Raw genomic sequence first — 19693 nt, 5'->3', positions numbered from 1 at the left:
CCAACATTGCATGCATGCTGCATTGTACAGCACACGTTACAAACCAGGCAATGGCGCAAGGGTGTGTGCATTAAAAGCGTGTGTGTTGGTGCATGGCAGCCTAAAGTGCACCAGCACAGGGAGATTTGTTCGTAAATCCGGTGCGAAGCGTGCTCTTCAGCAGACATTATCTAGCAAGATTGTATCATTTTGGCCCCAATGTTTGTGTTTTTACCTCTCTGCCCACATGCCATTTTAAATAAGCTTGCTTCATGCTTTGACTTGACTGTGGTCTGGAACATGAAAGTCCACACATTGATGGTTTTATTTGTTTTTCAGGCTGTGGTTTCTGCCAATTTCATTTTCTTTAGTTTGAACCCCTATTTCTGGAAACCTATGAGATTCGGGGAGGCTGCAATGCTGGCTTGTTGTCTCTCACTTGCAGAGGTCTAGAGATTCACTTCAAGAAGGCTAGACTGGAAAGAGCCTACTCTCGCGCCATGGTTCGTCCGCACTGGCCTCACGCAATGTTGGTGGTCGGCTGTCTGATCCCGCCCCTCATGTCTCTGGCGCAAGTGGGTGCCAGAACAGTAGGTAATGGTCTTTTTGTTTTTAAATGAAGATTGTGTGTTCATGTTATTGTGTCTATACTTAAGATCTTAGGACTGCTAAGAAAAACATAATTGAGAGTTGATGCAGTATCAAGAGCAGATGTGTCATAAAATAGATGCCCAGATTCCCTTGACTTTAGCTGGGCCAAAGCATACTACATGACACAAAACAGTGCAAATTGCAGCATTGATCAACCAAAAGTTGCAAAGTTGAGCTCAGTGCTGAACCAGAATTGCATTAGATATTAGATAATAAAAAAAAAACTAGATAATCTAGGTAAAGTGTTACAGGAACAGCATAAACAGCTATTGACTTCCCTGCAAAGACAGATCGACTAAAGTTGTGTGACATGGGCAAAATAAAACACAACACGCCTAGAGACCTAAGTCTAACATGCACTCAATGCGAAAAGAGCAAGCAGCTAAGCAAAATAACGTGATAATTATCAAATCAACGGGCCAGAACATCCACTCAAAAACCATTAGGAGCATATAATGCTAATATTGATTCAAATTACACAAGTTTATATTCACTTTCTTTCCAATGCAAGTCAACTGGAACTTGAACACATGAGCAAAACTGTTATTTCAATTAAATTACACACACCAGTAGAATGAGATGCAGAGTGAGATACATAAAGAAATTACTTGACATACTACCTTCTGAAAATCACCAGGCGTGGCAGCATGGATCGGAAGTAGGGGGACGGAGGCAGCGGCAAGAGGGGGGGGACGCGAGGAAGCGGGTATTAAAAAATAAAATTAAAAAAACGTACCTTCTTTCGCTTCCTCTCTCCTCCATAGTCCTCCCTCGTTGGCCTGAACAGGAAGCACACCCGGCTTCCATTCAGCCAATCACAACGCTGACTTGGCAGTGTTGTGATTGGCCTGAGCACCGTCTTTCCGCACTCAGACACCGACCGGGGGCCTGGGCATGTAATGCAGCCTGGTGAGGAACATGCGAAGTGCGCAACACTGTTTGGCCAGCCCAAAAGGACCGGCCAAGCAGTCATTGCACACTTAGGAGGGTGCTGCCTACCACTCTTTCCCTGCCCCCTCACACAAAACTGAGGAAGTAGGAGAAAATAAAATGATAAAACAAGTTATAATAATTTTATTTTCCCTTTATTTCACTGCTAAAAAGCATTGAGGCGAAGCTCCTTAGCCGAGGAGCTGCCACTGAAAATCACACTTCTGATTACCAATGTTGAAGCTAGTCCATACCTTACTACAAGATGCTGAAAATGTGCAAATGAACTACACTAAACAAAATGGCTTTTGGACTAAAGAGAATCATGATACATAGCATGCATATTAAGGCTAATGAACACTCCGGACTAATACAACCACATTAAAACCTGGTTGAGTAATATATCAGAATTCAGTACCCAATAAAGGGTGAGAGGCGCACTCAATTTTAAACTCTTTATAATAACTAAACCAATTTAAACACAAGGGTGCTACACTATAATTATGTGTTGGCTTCACATGCAAATAGTATTGTAACCATGAACAGGAATGACCTGCTCTAGTGTGCACTGTTCCTATGGAACTAACCGTTCACCAATTTTTAGCTGTATTCATAATTTTCATACACATCATAATCCAAATCAACTGATTTATTTCATTTCCCGTATTGTACCATATCACAAATACATTTTCTAACACATTTATAGGTTCATAAATCGTTTATATGTTGTTACATCACATATAATGGTAAACCCTTAATTATAACATGCAATACATGAATGTTATCACTTTTTTACTTCATCCTTTTATGCTTTCAATCCAAAATTACTGTTGAACCACATGTAGTTACTGGCCCAATGCATTTCGGAACGTGAGTTCCTTCCTCAGGGGCAATATTTCTGCAAATGAAAATATTTCCATTACTAAACATATATACAGTCGTAAATATAGGCACTCAATTGTTATATCTCTCTGTGGGGTCCACCACTAGATCATTAAAAGTTAATCAATATTACATCCTCCACGTTAATATCTACTGCAGGTATCCTTACAGTCATCACATATTGAGGGTACATGTATGAATGCATGCTGTGCTGCATAATAACCATATGTGGAGTAGTGAATGAGGAACACCTGTAATGCTTGTATTACCAACCATATCATCACAACTCTATTTCCCGTTGGGTGTATTAACAGCTAACATATTATTCCGTCATTAGAGTAATATATCAGTGCACATTAAGACATACACGTGTAACGTACTGGTATTAAACCAACAAATAGGAGGTTGTGCTTTCTCGCTTGGTTTCTGTTGAATGCTACCACCAACTTAAACCAGGCACACACATGGGGCATGCAGATTATCGCTCGGTATTTCCAAATAAAATATGTAATTTATATGAAGTGTGTACTTTTTACACTGCCAGCTCTTGGGTGGTAGTCTGCTTGTAAAAATCTGAGGTGGAAGCCGGTGTGCCTCGAGTACAAACTCAAACAGGACACAACTCACTCACTTTTGCGCTGTGGTATGCTTTAGCCTTGTGTTAATATGGCATTTTGAGCATGACTGAGGAGATGATCAGTGCACAACTCCCAGTAAATATGGTGCTGCACAATTTTTTCCCATTCGAACAATGCAGCACTGCACTGCTTCATTTCATGTCTTTATTTTTTTTTTTAGTAAATCTGGTTTAACGTGAGGAAAAGATGTAGAAAACACTGGAGGTCAGAAACTATAGCGGACATCACCTACGAATACGTGCATGAATTCAAGAGATTTTGGATGGATGAAAGTGAGCTATTCGTGGTGGCGGTGTGTGTTTGCTGGGGTGAACGTACATGGCTTGCAGTGTCCAACATGGCTTCTGGCACCTGCTCCTCCCAACTTGGCTTCAGCAGCCACTACTCATGAGCATTGAGTTGTGGACCTGCCTCCGCTTGCACAACTTCTTAATCTGTCAGCACAGCTTCCAAGACCCACTTGGTGTGGCTCCTGGAGTATGCTCCTGCCTGCACTACTTTCCTAACTGACTGATTTACTGCGAGCATAGTTATAAGTACTGCGGGGCATATTATCAAACGGCAGCGATAATTATCGCTGGCCGCTCTTCGCTAGAACTTATTTATCGCCGGCTATCGCTGGCAATTATGACCATGCTATCGCTGTATTAACAACGCATAGCGCAATGGCGATAATTTTCCAGCTATAGTGGTGTTTTCCATGGAACATCTCTGGTTTTCCAGCGATGTTCCATGGAAAACGGCGATAACCTTGCTGATACGACCCTGTGATCGTATCAGCATAATCCACCCCCACTGTTAGGTATAGGGAAGTCAGCATTTTAGCAGATGTTAGTTTTTGGCAAAAACTGAGGTTTTCGACAAAAACTAACGTCTGCTAAAATGCGTGGGCCTCCTTGTAAATATCGCGATGGCCATTTAGCGATATTTTACAAGGTAGTCCATCAGGGGTACGCCCAGTGACGCCCACTTTGCTCTCATTAGAGATGCAGAGCAAGGCGTCAGGAAAACGGGTGCTAACATGCGCTAATGCATGTTAGCACCACCTTGTAACTAGGGCGATAAAAATATCGCCGCTTTAGCGGCAAAAAGTGCATCCCCTTGTTAATATGCTCCTGCCTCCGCCTCCTTGATCTGCTCTAACCATGATAGCTTCTTGGGCATGTGCACACAAGCATAGTTCCCTGGGCCAGCTCCATCACAACACTATGAACTCGATGGACTGTTGTGTCTTTGTTCAGGTGTCTTTGCTTTGATTGTACCCAGGGCCAGACTGACCGTAGCAGGCGCCAGACATCTCCCTGGGAGGCAAGAAAGGGTGGGGGCTGGTTTTCAGTGGTGGGGGCTAGTTTTGTTACTGGGGGCAGGTGTTACAGTGGTACTGCAATATCAGACCCAGTAACAAAAGCAGCAGTGCTACACACTCCCCCCCCCCCTTGGGGGTGGGGGGGTATCTTGTCCCACAAAATTGCCTGGGTTGCTTTGGGTTCCCAGTCCGGCCCTGACTGCACCTTGCTGCCATCAGTGCGAGGAAAAACGGGTCAGGGGCAGGGCAGCCGCCAAGTCAGAGCCACTTGGAGCTGTGGCGGACAAAACACATCTCAGGTTACCCACGGTGACTAATCCTGCTGCCCTTGCAGCAGCCGCTGCCAGTGTAAACCTATCTCCTACCACAGCAGGGTGAAATCTCAGAAACAACAAGGAAGAGGAGACCGCGGGGGTGGGCAGGACATCAAATTAGCATAATGCAGAGTTGTCCAACATAGGTGGAGAAGTGTCTCATCCAATATCAGTTTTTTTGAATAACTACATCTAAATTTATTTCATGTGGCTATTCGTCAAATCTGCCTCCCCTCTGCTGGACCCGCGTTGGATGACACTGGGCTTCAGCGTTTACCCCACCTTTTACATCTCACCATAAAAACAACACAGCATTGCTGCATTGAAATGCAAAGCCTACTCACAACTGATGGACTGACGACTCTTATACAGATAACACTACACCTACAATAAGGTACCAGGAAATAGTGGTTCTTATGAATATTAGCTCCTGTGGTTACTTTAACCACTAGCCTCCTTCACATGGGCCAGACGGTAGAAATGTTTCTTTACCGATTTCTATTTATTTGCGCCAGATGGTGCTGTTCGGAGTGAACAACATCATCTTGTAGTTTGACAGGCAATTATGTATCAATCGCTTGTGTGTTGGTGATGTCACTTCCTTAGTTCCCTGCCTCTCAACTGTTTTCCGACAATGTCAGCACCCCAAAAAGGACTTGTTGCTCTCTACTAATGAAGGAATTAATCCAGAAACTCATGTCTAGAGTTACACACCACAGGTTGCACCAGCAAAGGTGCAAAATTAAAGACCGCTAATGAAGTAAGTGTTATCCTGCACCGCATTTACAATGATGCATTGGAGGAAACTGGGTGCTGGGATGTGAGGCAGGGTGCTCCCACCCTCCTTCTGTTTGAAAAGGCTGAGTTGAGCTACTGAGCAGACAAGCTTGTGTTGATGCACCTGCACTCAGTGAGTGCTCTAGAAATCTGGGAAGACTTTGGAAGGCATTTCCAGCACCGCAAAATGACTTGTTGCTCTCTGCTGATGAAGGAATGAATCCAGAAACACATGTCTAGAGTTAAACAGCACAGGCTGCACCAACAAGGGTGAAAAATTAGACTACTACTGAAGTAAGTGTTATCATGCACTGTGTTTACCATGATACATTGGAGAAAATGTAGTGTTGGGATGTGAGACAGTGTGCTCCCACCCTCCTTCTGTTTCTTTTTTGACATTGAATTGACTTTTTAAAACATTTTGGAGATATGTTACCACCTAAACCACCTTACTTCAAGTTATCTAAGGCTCGTAGCCGGCACATATCACTCACAGGCAATCATATATCCTGCATATGAGGAATTATTATGATCCTGGTTCATGTGGTCTACGCCAGCAGATGCATCTGAAGGCCCTTAGGAAAAGATATGCCAATGTTTTTATAAAAAGTCCGAGACTTCTTTCTGGTCCAGGTGGAGATCCATTCCTAGATCGAACTACATGACTACAGGTCCAAGAATTACATGACTAAAGGTCCAAGAAGCATAAAAAATAGGACTTTTGCTCTCACTATGACAAGAAGCAAAAAAGGTAGAAAGATAACTCCACCTTCTCTTCATCGAGTGCCTGTGCGTCAACCTAGCCTCCTCAAGTTGTTCCCTCTGTCAGTGGCTTTAGATGAAGAAACTGCATCATTCAAGTAAAGCAATGATGGATATCTTTGGCATTCTCCCCATTAGGAGCACTCTTCCAGCGCCCCCAAGAAGGTTTTATGTCAGTAAGCACCAGCGGCATTAAGTGGTATGGTTCTGACATTGGTGATTCTCCTCTTGACTTTGATGTGTGTTTCGGCTTCCATACCCTCATCTTTGCTGGTGCTGAAGCCTACTGTGAATCAAGTACTGTCAACCACTGTGGACATGCAGTTGATGTCTGCACCATTAGCATCATAGCTAGTGTTAATGGGCTCCTCACACACTATTCAGATTTTGTAATCTTTTAAAGAGAAAAGTGAAACTCACATGCAGGAGTTTCTTCAAATTTCCAAGTTTTCTAGGGACGAGTGGAAATGGAGAAGGTTGGTGGTCTTTTCAGTTCAGTTTCAGAGGCATTATATTTCCAGAACGTGGTGGGAAAGGATATTGACAATAACACTGATGAAGATGGTTTCTTGCTTTCCTCTAGAATTAAGCACGGATGTGCATGTGAACATTAAGCATGCAAGTGTTCTGAAGACTTTACCAGAAAAACGAATTGTCTGCCGCCTAATGCCCTTCTTTGTCAGAATAAGCTTATTCTAATGCTGTAGTTCAGATTATGAAGGCAGCAGAAGCACTTAATATTGCTCAATCTTCAGAACAACTGAAATCTTTTGTAGTCACTAAAAACTCAATGGAAGTAATCTGTAGAAGAGATTATCCCCTTTAACATGGCCGTATTGTCGCATGTTAAGTTAGCTAGGGCCAAATCATTGACCGCTCCACCCAAGTATCGTGGTCAGCCTCACTAAAATATTAACCAGCTTCATTGAGAGCGCTTTATTTACCAGGTTATCCTTTGGTGTAGACCGTGGCGTAATGAAAGTTGAGGGGGACTCCTGCAGGGTACACGTAGGGGTGCCAGTTACAGATTTAATCCAAAGTTCTCAGGCCCGAGTACTATGCCGAGGGGCCCCCTGCAGTTCGCCCCCCCGCACCGCAGGGCTGTGGAAACCTGTGTTACGCCTCTGGGTGTAGAGTTTGAGAGTTGATGCTTTTTCCACTAAATTGAAGTACAAGATCATCCCTTCAAAACCTATGAATGGTTAAACCATGAAACTAGATGCTCTTAGTAAGAAGTGTTTTGCATCAGAGATTTTGGTCTACAGATATTTACTAACCAGGTACTCTCGCACCTCTCTTCACTACTGTAAGGTAGCACCTCAGGTGGACTTATCTTTTCTGCTTACGGTGGTAGAAATCCTTCTCTAATCTCCCAGTCTATTACACTACCAGCTTTCTTCCCTCCTCACCCATCAAAGGGGAGGTGAGGCTTCACAAATGTCACTTTGAATTACTACATTCATAGGTCTAAGGAACTCAGAAATTAGGACAAACCTATTGTGTTCCTTTGAAAAACCTGGACTTGGCTTTTCTGGTACAAAACAGACCATTTTCCACAGGATCTCAGTGTCAGTTATACATTTTGAGTTGCTAAGAGCCTTACGGGAAACATCCTTTTGGACAAAGCCGGAATCACGCTGTGTCAACCCAGCGGCGGAAATAAAATGAATGCGACATTAGCACACATTCGTTCAGCACGCAAGTCGTTTTAACGACTTGTATTTAAGGGGTTGCATTAGTGAAATGTGTTGAATTTGAAGTCCAACACCTTCCCTACTGTTGCGCAGACTGAAGTTGGAATAGCAAATGAAACTAATCCAACATACAGCTCCTCCCTAAGGCAAGTCGTTAAAACGACTTGCATGTTGAACAAGTGAGTCCTAAAGACGAGTTTGTTCAAAAGACGGCGTTCAGAATGCATGCGTCCTAAACGCATGTGGAATGCCATCATTGATTCAACATTCCTCCTGGAGTTTTTAGGGCTCATTCCAGCATAGGCGGCTCTTTTGATGAGGGAACCTCTGAATCTAATGTGATTTAGGGTGGGCCCGAACAGCCTACATTTTTTTGTATGACAGCCTAGCAAAGATTGCGCTCTCCACCCGTAAATCTTTGGAGTCTTTCTTCTTTCTCTTTGCAGAGAAGCCGCTGCTACGAAACCTAGCCCCACAATTCTGGCAAAGGCTCTCAACCACTTTTGCCAGGTCTGGGCGCCAGGAGAACATCACAGAGAAGTTGATAGATGACTGGAGCAAGGCCAACCTCTTCATGGCAGGCATGAAAAGCTGGGGAATGAAGGCCGCGAGCAGCGGGATTGAGGCCGCACTCACTGTCACCTGTCGCAGGAAGAAGATGGTGGCCCAAGTGAGGAAGGACATCCTGGTGGTCAGTGCTGCTTACCTCTGCATAAGTTGGTTCTCTTATGACACTTTCACATCTTTGAGGCTTTTTTTTTGTAATTCACATGTGGCTTTAGCTGTTCTATATGGCAAAAAGAAAGGGCAGGGATATTGATTATTTCTCATGGAACAGGTGTGCCATCATCTTTCATTCCACAGAGGTACTGTGGCTGCACAATAACCCTTACAAAGAGAACAAGTACAGCGCTGATAACTTTGGTGCATGCTTCATATACTTACACACACAAACGGTGATGCGCCTGCGACTTTAGTGCAAGGTTATCTTACCTGCAGGACAAGTACAGGAGTATCCAAGCAGGGAGCGCATGTGCAGCACAGGCAGCAGTAGAGCATACCTCACCAGCTACCAGAAGAGGTACAGCCCAGGCATGCGCAATGCAAGCTTCCCTCACATACAGAACAAGTGCAGCTCAGATAGCCAACTTCACCAGCATTCACATGGACAGCAGCAGTGTAAGCTTTACTTATTCGGAGCAGGTGCAGCTCAGACAGTAGAAGCGCAAGCTTTACTCAAACACTTAACATGTATTTATGAGCAGTGATAAGCGTAGGCTTTGTACACACTCAGAACAGGCACTTTCAGGACAGCAGAGGAGACAGGACCCCGGCACTCTAAATATTACATGTACAGTTAGTAGATACATGTTTATAGCAAAGAAAGCACTATAAGATAGTGAGAGAGACCTTCTGTCACAGGAAATTGGTGTACAGAAAAAGATTGTATAATTCAGCGGTGATTCATTTCTAAAAAAAACACGTAGGTTATGTCTTCAACAGTCTACACAATAACAAAGTACAGATTCTGTAATGTAGTTAGAATTCCAGTTCCTTGTCTTTGTAGCACGAAAACAGCCAACACGCGTTTTGTCACCACCGTGACCTCCTCAAGGCTTGAATTGTAGTAGTATATGAGCCTCAGAGAATATTCCAGCTGAGGTTCTCAAGTCTCGAACTACTGTGGATCCTTAGTCAAAGCTAGTGGCGGACAGGCTTATATTGTAGTCACAGATGAGCATTGATGAATGTTCCGAATGAGGCTCTGAAGTCTCAGACTACCGAAGATCAGAACAGCATTTGCACTTGTTCTTTCTCTACCAGATAATGTCTTTCAAATTCACTTTACAGGAGCTTCAAGAGTTCCCAAAACCTGTTCTAATTTCGTAAATATGTGATTGTTCCGTTTGTTTCCTCCCTTCCCCTATAAATGTTTTCACTTTTGTCTTAGGCCTTAGGCTATTCCAGAGCCAGACTCACTCTTCAGGATCCAGAGTGCACGGCGGAGTCGAATTACAGCCACTTCCTGTTAAGCTCCCCTCTTACTTCCTGTGGAACGTTGAGGCTCAGGGACCAGGACGCTGCCCCCCGCGTCGTCTTGTATCAGAATGCAGTAGGTGTACTGTACGGCAGACATCTGCACTCGAGGGAGAAGGGAGCGGGCTGGAACGTTACCTGCGTTAACAACAGCATTTTAAAATGGATAAATTATCCACCAAGCACTCGTCTTCAAAATAAAGTCAATTTCTTCAAATGTTCTTGTGTTATTTTATTCCATCTTCGCGTCATTTGATTCCATCATCCAATGTATTTCATAACACCAGCCTTCATAACACCAGCCAACACGTGTTTCGTCTAGTCAGTCTATGACAAAACAGACTTCTTCAGGGCTGTAAATAATATAATAACCAATGTATATATCACAATTCTGTATTAGATATTAATAAACAGCACAGATTCACCGAATACTGTGTTAAGAAAAGAGTAAACAGGGAAGTACCAATCACCAAGACAAAAGCCAGAAACACCCAATTTGTAAAGCAATGAATACGCTTAATACCAAAGTAAAGAGTCCCATACAAAAAAAAGAGAGAGGCAGTTAAAACTGGAATGACGTACCTAAAGGACTTCTAGTTCAAATGTGTAACAAGTTGAGCTATTAGCGAGTAACATAAAATACCAAAAATGAGACCCAATCACAAACAATACCTTTCAGACAAAGTCAACATCAGAAATACCGCTAAATCCTTATCAACTCACCAATATAATGAGCAAGATTCGTGTAGCACGTGTTAATCAACTTCTTGTGTAATCTCATCAAATCCAAAGTAACCGAAAATACAGTCAGCCACTTCTGTAAATAAAGTACATATCACTTTGTCTTTATACATTACTAAAACCCAGAGTACCACTAACTGTACACTCATACTGTAACAGAAACGCTGTATTACATCAAAATTACGAACTCATGCTGTACCGAAGTTTCAAGAGTTCATAAATCCAGATATCAGTTCCAAGGCGTCATCAAATCAATAAACGCATATCAGCGTAAAAAGGTCCAAAACCTTCATGAATTCTACTTATTACATCCGAGCATCGTATCTACAAATTACAAGTAAAGATAACTCCATTTAGTATACAGTTAATATCCAAATCCATCAACATATCGTGTAAACATAAATGCATTCTATTTAAAAACTCACCGCAAATCGGCATGAACAGAGTCAAAATCCTTCGCGTGCTACACCGTCGCCATCTTTGAGTGGCAATTTATATCATAAAACCGCGGGCGCCATCTTAGAGTAGTCGATCTACCGTTTCATGCTAAAGAACCTCAAATATCAGTACTCAGTCATACAAAATAATGACTAATATCAAATAAGATTCACGCGAACAGAGTATATTATAATAACAGATCCGCACTTCAAAAACAAAATAAATTACTTACGCGTACTTCTGCAATTATTATGTATTATAAACGTGCCGAATATTAATGGTATTATAATTATAGATAGCCACATTATCTCTCAACAATCACCATTACAAAAACTCATAACTATATCCACTATAATATCTAAGTGGTAATTTATTATGCGCGCCATCTTGGAGTGGTTATTGCGTAACCACAGTTGTGTGGAGGGTAAATAAACTCTAAGCTGAAGGTATATGTGAATGAAAAGGTCAAATTAAGTCATTATTTATCCCACGTCCGTCCTAACTGCCAAAAAGTCAATCCAGAGCAACCAGGAATGGAAAGGCACAGGGACAAAAGAGAACAGTAGAAAACATAGCCAACATATTTAGCATTAATCGACCTCACAGATACTACGTTATCCGGAACAAGAGATACAGTCAATTATTGTGTTGTCAATTGTTTTACAGACAGCAACAGAGCAAGATGTAGAACATTGTACATCCACAAATTATTCTTGCCCCAAGTAATACTCAAATTCGTGGTCAATATTTAGACCGCGTTCAACCGCTTTAAGTTTCAATAACCATAACACTTCTCTGCGTCGCAGTTGTAATTGTCTATTCCCACCTCTAGCATCACGTTTGATATGATCAATACCATGGTAACTAAACACATGCTTTTCTTTTTCATGAAAATTTCTAACAATGTGGGAGGCAATGGGATAACGGGTGTCCCCTGTTTTAAGGGCTCTAAAGTGCTCTACCATTCTTTGTTTTAACTTTCTGATAGTGCTCCCAACATAAATCTGTTTACACGAACAAACTATAACATAAACAACAAAAGTAGTATCACAATTAATAAACATATTAATTGAATATTCTCCAGTATTGTTATAGTTGAACGTTTTTACCTTACTCTTTGCCCATCTACAAGAGCTACATCTTCCACATTTGTGGAAGCCTATAGATCGCTCAGTGAGCCAATCAGGATCAGTATTCCTCACAGGGTAACTTGGACTGATAAAATTAGAAAGGGTGCGACCCTTCCTAAAGGTCAATCCAGGCTTATTTCCAATATAGGGTATCAAGTCCTTATCCATGCTCAGTAGATGCCAATGTCTATTTAGTATGCTGTACAGTTTGGCACTATCAGTACTGTAGTTAGTAATCAAACGTATCATAACATCCTTGTTCTCACCGGATTTTTTATCAAGAGTTTTTAATCTCTTTAGTTTCTTGGCCCTTATAACAGCATTTTCAACCACCTTGCTCTGATAGCCACGTTTAAGAAACCTCTGTGATAAGTCAGTAAGATTATATTCAAAATCATTATCTGTTGAGCAATTCCGTCTTGCCCTTACCATCTCACCATAAGGGAATGCATTTATTTGACTCACTGGGTGACAGCTTCGGGCATGCAAAACAGCATTACAGCTGGTAGGTTTACGAAACATGCGACTGCAAATTTTACCATCATCAATAAATAGCTCAATATCTTGGAAACTGATGCTATTTTTGTCATAATGCGTAGTAAAGACTAGGTTCATTGCATTATCATTTAGATAATCAAAAAAGCCTTTGAGTTCATCAACTGAACCAGTCCAAATGAGAAGGCAATCGTCTATATATCGCCCATAATGAATTTCTTTATTTACAGGTTACTACGCCACGTGCACCGTGTATGTACACGCTGCCTAAAATTCATAAATCAAGGTTGAAACCACCTGGTAGACCCATAATTTCAGGTATTGGGGGGCCAACTGAACGTCTTTCCCAATACGTTGACACCTTTTTGCAGCTCTATGTTAAGAACTTACCATCCTTTATTGGAGACTCTAAGCATGTACTTAATCTAATGAACGATTTGGTATGGGACGATAGAATGTTACTGGTAACATTAGATGTAGTATCACTTTATACTAATATTGATCATGAATTAGGTATTCGTGCCATTGACTTCTTCCTAAGCAATAGAAGTGCGGAATATTATGATCATAACCAGATGATTCTGATGATGACGAGAATAGTTCTTCAAAATAATGTGTTCCTATTTGATGGTAAATGGTTTAGACAACGCCTCGGAACCGCGATGGGTTCTAGATTTGCTCTGTCCTTTGCGAACCTCTTTATGGGGTTCTTCGAGGCGGAGAGAATCTGGGGCCCATCCGGTAAGAAATGGATACAGCACATATACTATTGGGGCGATATATAGACGATTGCCTTCTCATTTGGACTGGTTCAGTTGATGAACTCAAAGGCTTTTTTGATTATCTAAATGATAATGCAATGAACCTAGTCTTTACTACGCATTATGACAAAAATAGCATCAGTTTCCTAGATATTGAGCTATTTATTGATGATGGTAAAATTTGCAGTCGCATGTTTCGTAAACCTACCAGCTGTAATGCTGTTTTGCATGCCCGAAGCTGTCACCCAGTGAGTCAAATAAATGCGATCCCTTATGGTGAGATGGTAAGGGCAAGACGGAATTGCTCAACAGATAATGATTTTGAATATAATCTTACTGACTTATCACAGAGGTTTCTTAAACGTGGCTATCAGAGCAAGGTGGTTGAAAATGCTGTTATAAGGGCCAAGAAACTAAAGAGATTAAAAACTCTTGATAAAAAATCCGGTGAGAACAAGGATGTTATGATACGTTTGATTACTAACTACAGTACTGATAGTGCCAAACTGTACAGCATACTAAATAGACATTGGCATCTACTGAGCATGGATAAGGACTTGATACCCTATATTGGAAATAAGCCTGGATTGACCTTTAGGAAGGGTCGCACCCTTTCTAATTTTATCAGTCCAAGTTACCCTGTGAGGAATACTGATCCTGATTGGCTCACTGAGCGATCTATAGGCTTCCACAAATGTGGAAGATGTAGCTCTTGTAGATGGGCAAAGAGTAAGGTAAAAACGTTCAACTATAACAATACTGGAGAATATTCAATTAATATGTTTATTAATTGTGATACTACTTTTGTTGTTTATGTTATAGTTTGTTCGTGTAAACAGATTTATGTTGGGAGCACTATCAGAAAGTTAAAAGAAAGAATGGTAGAGCACTTTAGAGCCCTTAAAACAGGGGACACCCGTTATCCCATTGCCTCCCACATTGTTAGAAATTTTCATGAAAAAGAAAAGCATGTGTTTAGTTACCATGGTATTGATCATATCAAACGTGATGCTAGAGGTGGGAATAGACAATTACAACTGCGACGCAGAGAAGTGTTATGGTTATTGAAACTTAAAGCGGTTGAATGCGGTCTAAATATTGACCACGAATTTGAGTATTACTTGGGGCAAGAATAATTTGTGGATGTACAATGTTATACATCTTGCTCTGTTGCTGTCTGTAAAACAATTGACAACACAATAATTGACTGTATCTCTTGTTCCGGATAACGTAGTATCTGTGAGGTCGATTAATGCTAAATATGTTGGCTATGTTTTCTACTGTTCTCTTTTGTCCCTGTGCCTTTCCATTCCTGGTTGTTCTGGATTGACTTTTTGGCAGTTAGGACGGACGTGGGATAAATAATGACTTAATTTGACCTTTTCATTCACATATACCTTCAGCTGTGGGTTTATTTACCCTCCACACAACTGTGGTTAAGCAATAACCACTCCAAGATGGCGCGCATAATAAATTACCACTTAGATATTATAGTGGATATAGTTATGAGTTTTTGTAATGGTGATTGTTGAGAGATAATGTGGCTATTTATAATTATAATACCATTAATATTCGGCACGTTTATAATACGTAATAACTGCGGAAGTACGCGTAAGTAATTTATTTTGTTTTTGAAGTGCGGATCTGTTATTATAATATACTCTGTTCGCGTGAATCTTATTTGATATTAGTCATTATTTTGTATGACTGAGTACTGATATTTGAGGTTCTTTAGCATGAAACGGTAGATCGACTACTCTAAGATGGCGCCCGCGGTTTTATGATATAAATTGCCACTCAAAGATGGCGACGGTGTAGCACGCGAAGGATTTTGACTCTGTTCATGCCGATTTGCGGTGAGTTTTTAAATAGAATGCATTTATGTTTACATGATATGTTGATGGATTTGGATATTAACTGTATACTAAATGGAGTTATCTTTACTTGTAATTTGTAGATACGATGCTCGGATGTAATAAGAAGAATTCATGAAGGTTTTGGACCTTTTTACGCTGATATGCGTTTATTGATTTGATGACGCCTTGGAACTGATATCTGGATTTATGAACTCTTGAAACTTCAGGTACAGCATGAGTTCGTAATTTTGATGTAATACAGCGTTTCTGTTACAGTATGAGTGTACAGTTAGTGGTACTCTGGGTTTTAGTAATGTATAAAGACAAAGTGATATGTACTTTATTTACAGAAGTGGTTGACTGTATTTTCGGTTACTTTGGATCTGATGAGATTACACGAGAAGTTATTATAAAGACAAAGTGATAGAAACTTTATTTACAGAAGTGGCTGACTGTATTTTCGGTTACTTTGGATTTGATGAGATTACACAAGAAGTTGATTAACACGTGCTACACGAACCTTGCTCATTATATTGGTGAGTTGATAAGGATTTAGCGGTATTTCTGATGTTGACTTTGTCTGAAAGGTATTGTTTGTGATTGGGTCTCATTTTTGGTATTTTAGGTTACTCGCTAATAGCTCACCTTTGTTACACATTTGAACTAGAAGTCCTTTAGGTACGTCATTCCAGTTTTAACTGCCTCTCTCTTTTTTTTGTATGGGACTCTTTACTTTGGTATTAAGCGTATTCATTGCTTTACAAATTGGGTGTTTCTGGCTTTTGTCTTGGTGATTGGTACTTCCCTGTTTACTCTTTTCTTAACACAGTATTCGGTGAATCTGTGCTGTTTATTAATATCTAATACAGAATTGTGATATATACATTGGTTATTATATTATTTACAGCCCTGAAGAAGTCTGTTTTGTCATAGACTGACTAGACGAAACACGTGTTGGCTGGTGTTATGAAGGCTGGTGTTATGAAATACATTGGATGATGGAATCAAATGACGCGAAGATGGAATAAAATAACACAAGAACATTTGAAGAAATTGACTTTATTTTGAAGACGAGTGCTTGGTGGATAATTTATCTATGTTTAAAGTCACTTGTTGGCTTCATTTAGAGTAGTGGTAACCTACTCTTTCCGCTTAGAGCACCAATTGGACTTGAAATCTGTATACTTACATACTTATACACGCTGTGCGCTCCTGTGTAACTGTTACCTTCATATTGTTAGCATTTTAAAATGGGCGTTGGGAATCTGGTCTATGGACAAATGCTTTGAATACATCACTGTGTTTAGCTATTTGATGAATCTGTGATATTGAAAAATAGTTCTCAGGAGCTCTCTATAAATCCTGGTTACTTCTTAATTCTGCCCAAACAGTAAAATGCACTATGTAAATACTCTTCATTGTTCAAAAGTGGGGTTGTGAGCTCCAATCTCCGAGTTATTGCGCTCTAGTACTGGGGTGGTATTGGCTGAAGCCACCCTATTGATGTGCTTTCTACTTGGCTTTGACATTAAAGTTGAACTCCGGCCGAGATCGCCAATTAGGAGTGTAGTGTACGAAATTGTAGTATCCTCACATGTTGTTTCATTCCCTATGTTTCTTCTCTCTAGCTGCTCAGGCTGTGTGTGTGTCCTCTGTATGGAATGTTGGTGCGTGCTAGAGTGAAGAACACAAGGAAAGAAACACCATGTGAAGATAATACATACCTCTTCCCTAATAAACAGAAGAAAGAGCGAATGCATAACAAAGAACATGCAATTAACTATAAGCATAAATGTACAATATACAAAAATAGTCCACATCTCAAAAATGAAGAAAACATCATGATGGGAAAATGAACAATTTAAAATAGAGTCAAAAGCCCAGACCCAGGGATGACGGGAACGCCGCACCACTAGAGGGAAAGGAACCCTAGACAAGAAGGAAAGATGGCTACTCAATACAATATAACCATCCCCATCCTCAAATGCAGAAAATAAATATAGAACAACTTGTGATGTGGACTAAGGGGACTGAAACCCCAAATCCTGCCCCCACCATTAACAAGGGACAACTTGTAATGTGGACTAAAGGGACTGAAACCCAAAATCCTGCCCCCACCATAAACAAGGGACGACTGTGAAAACGTATATGGTCTCCATGTAGAGACAATTCACGTAAACCAAAGGGACTAAAAAACCCAGTGTCGTGCCCCCAAACTCAAATAAGAGACACCAATGGAATGTCATGTGTTTTCCCGTGAAGGAAGACAAGTAATGTGGACAGAGGGGACTTGTACACTAAACAAAACCCCAAGTCCTGCCCCAAACTAAAAATAAGGGACAACAATATAAAAATGATGTGTACTCCCATGTAGGAAGATAAGTAATGTGGACAGAAGGGACCTAAACCCAACGTCCTGCCCCAAATTATTCACTAAGGGACAACAAAATGTAAAGTGCTCTCCGTGTGGGGAGGCACATAGGGAATATAACCCTGCATCAATCTATCGTGCAGCACAAGGTGTCTTACGCACGCAGGGACCCACCCCTGCAACCTGTCAAAATGACCACACTCACGTAAGAGTAAAAACGTAATGTACAGCGTAATGTAAACTGTAAAATTGGATATAAAAAAAAATCCTAAAGCTTACCCAGGCGTAGAGCCAACCCTCTTGAAAGGGAACATTTACCCTGTGTACTGGTTACCCCTATGTAGAGGCCATTAACGATGTAGTAAACTCTTGTAAAGAAAACTACAAATCCCTAATTTAAAGGAATTCACCAAAATGTATGTAGTAACCACGCTACGCTGGTATGATGTAAACCAAGTAGGTTTATTCAGAAGTAGGTTAACAGGTGGTAAATTACAGCCCCACCAGGAGCAGCCTGCTAGCTGCTCAGCCTCTCTCGCCAACTGTCACACCTCATCCAGTCACTCAGGCATTCTAGTGAAGGTCCACGCACCAACATTCCATACAGAGGACACACAGACAGGCTGAGCAGCTAGAGAGAAGAAACATAGGGAATGAAACATCATGTGAGGATACTACAGAAATCTAACACCGAGATGGACACCACATGCTTACATTCCATTAATGAGACCGTTAGTGTAGGTTTTACGCACAGCGCTCTGCTACTTTTTGGCTAGGTTTGCGCTAAGCAAATATCACATACACACATACATTGAGTTAAACGATTGGAACTGAAACTTAGGGGCAGATTTATGTTAACTGGCGCATCCCCAGGGATGCGCCAATTAACATGCGCCACAGTGCGCCACAGCTCCGCCACCCATGCTGCGCCGCATTTATGATGCGGCGCACCATGGGGCAAAAACGGCACAGATGCGTGACGCATCTGTGCCGTAAAGGTGACGCATTGCTGGAGTTGCGTCGCAAGCGCGACGCAGCTCCAGCAAGGCTCGGGGGTGCCCCATCTCCACAATGCTGCGTCAAGACCTACGCCTGCTTCAAGCAGGCGCAGGCTTTTGACGCAGCATTGGCCTGAAAGTGACTGAGTGAAATCTTATAGATTTCACTCAGCCACTTTTGCGAGGCGCACCTGCCCCGGAACGCCCACCCTGCGCCGGAACGCCCACAAGAGACGCAGGGCTTTACAACGTGACGCATCTGCCTAGATGCGTCACGTTGTAAATCGTTCGTAGGGATGCGCCACGTTTACGCCGCCTTGCGTGACGCAACAGCGGCGTAAACGTGGCGCAAGTGCCTCATAAATCTGCCCCTTACTGTCTAAAAGCTTAGCTCCTGCGTCAGAAGTAACATATCTGCCTTCAAATTCTTTTAGAGGCAGGAAGTCCAACTACAAGAGGCTGTTGTACATGACTTGCGTTGGTACGTAGATACGATCCAACTATGAAACTATTCTGTTTAAAGTGAAATTGCATAAAAGGAACTGGTTCATGCCTACATTATGCTAACCCGTTGGGACTAATTACAAAAACAAATTGGCTAACTCATTTATCATTTGTGATTTAATTACAATGCGAGTTTGGCTAACCCTTTTGCACCTTTGAGATCTAATTACAATACACAGTTGTCTGTAGATTTTTTGCAATCTAATTACAACATGATGTTGGCTAGCTCGCGGATCATTTGAGTTGTAATTGCAATACCACATTGGCTAGTCCTGCAGATCCTTTGTAACCTAATTATATCACGGGCTTGACTCACTCCTATATATATATATATACATTACCAGATTGCTAGCTCTGTTGATCTTTCCATGTCTATTTACTATCTGACTATCTGAATTGGACCTTCAAGTTCGAATTACAACATCACAA

General features: G+C 41.4%; 1 protein-coding gene across 1 annotated transcript in view; it reads left to right on the top strand.

The window, feature by feature from the left end:
- The first annotated feature begins 479 nt into the window (after positions 1-479).
- Positions 480-19693, top strand: part of LOC144772730 (transforming growth factor beta receptor type 3-like) — a 72289-nt gene continuing 53075 nt past the window's right edge. The window contains exons 1-3 of the mRNA XM_078657266.1: positions 480-573; positions 8380-8624; positions 9885-10046. Coding sequence (XP_078513392.1) covers positions 480-573; positions 8380-8624; positions 9885-10046 — 501 coding nt within the window. The remainder of the gene's footprint in view (positions 574-8379; positions 8625-9884; positions 10047-19693) is intronic.

This window comes from Lissotriton helveticus, chromosome 1_1 (assembly GCF_964261635.1).
Source record: "Lissotriton helveticus chromosome 1_1, aLisHel1.1, whole genome shotgun sequence".
Classification (NCBI taxonomy): domain Eukaryota; kingdom Metazoa; phylum Chordata; class Amphibia; order Caudata; family Salamandridae; genus Lissotriton; species Lissotriton helveticus.
The sequence above is the reverse complement of the archived record's forward strand: the minus strand, read 5'-3'. Positions and strand labels throughout refer to the sequence as shown.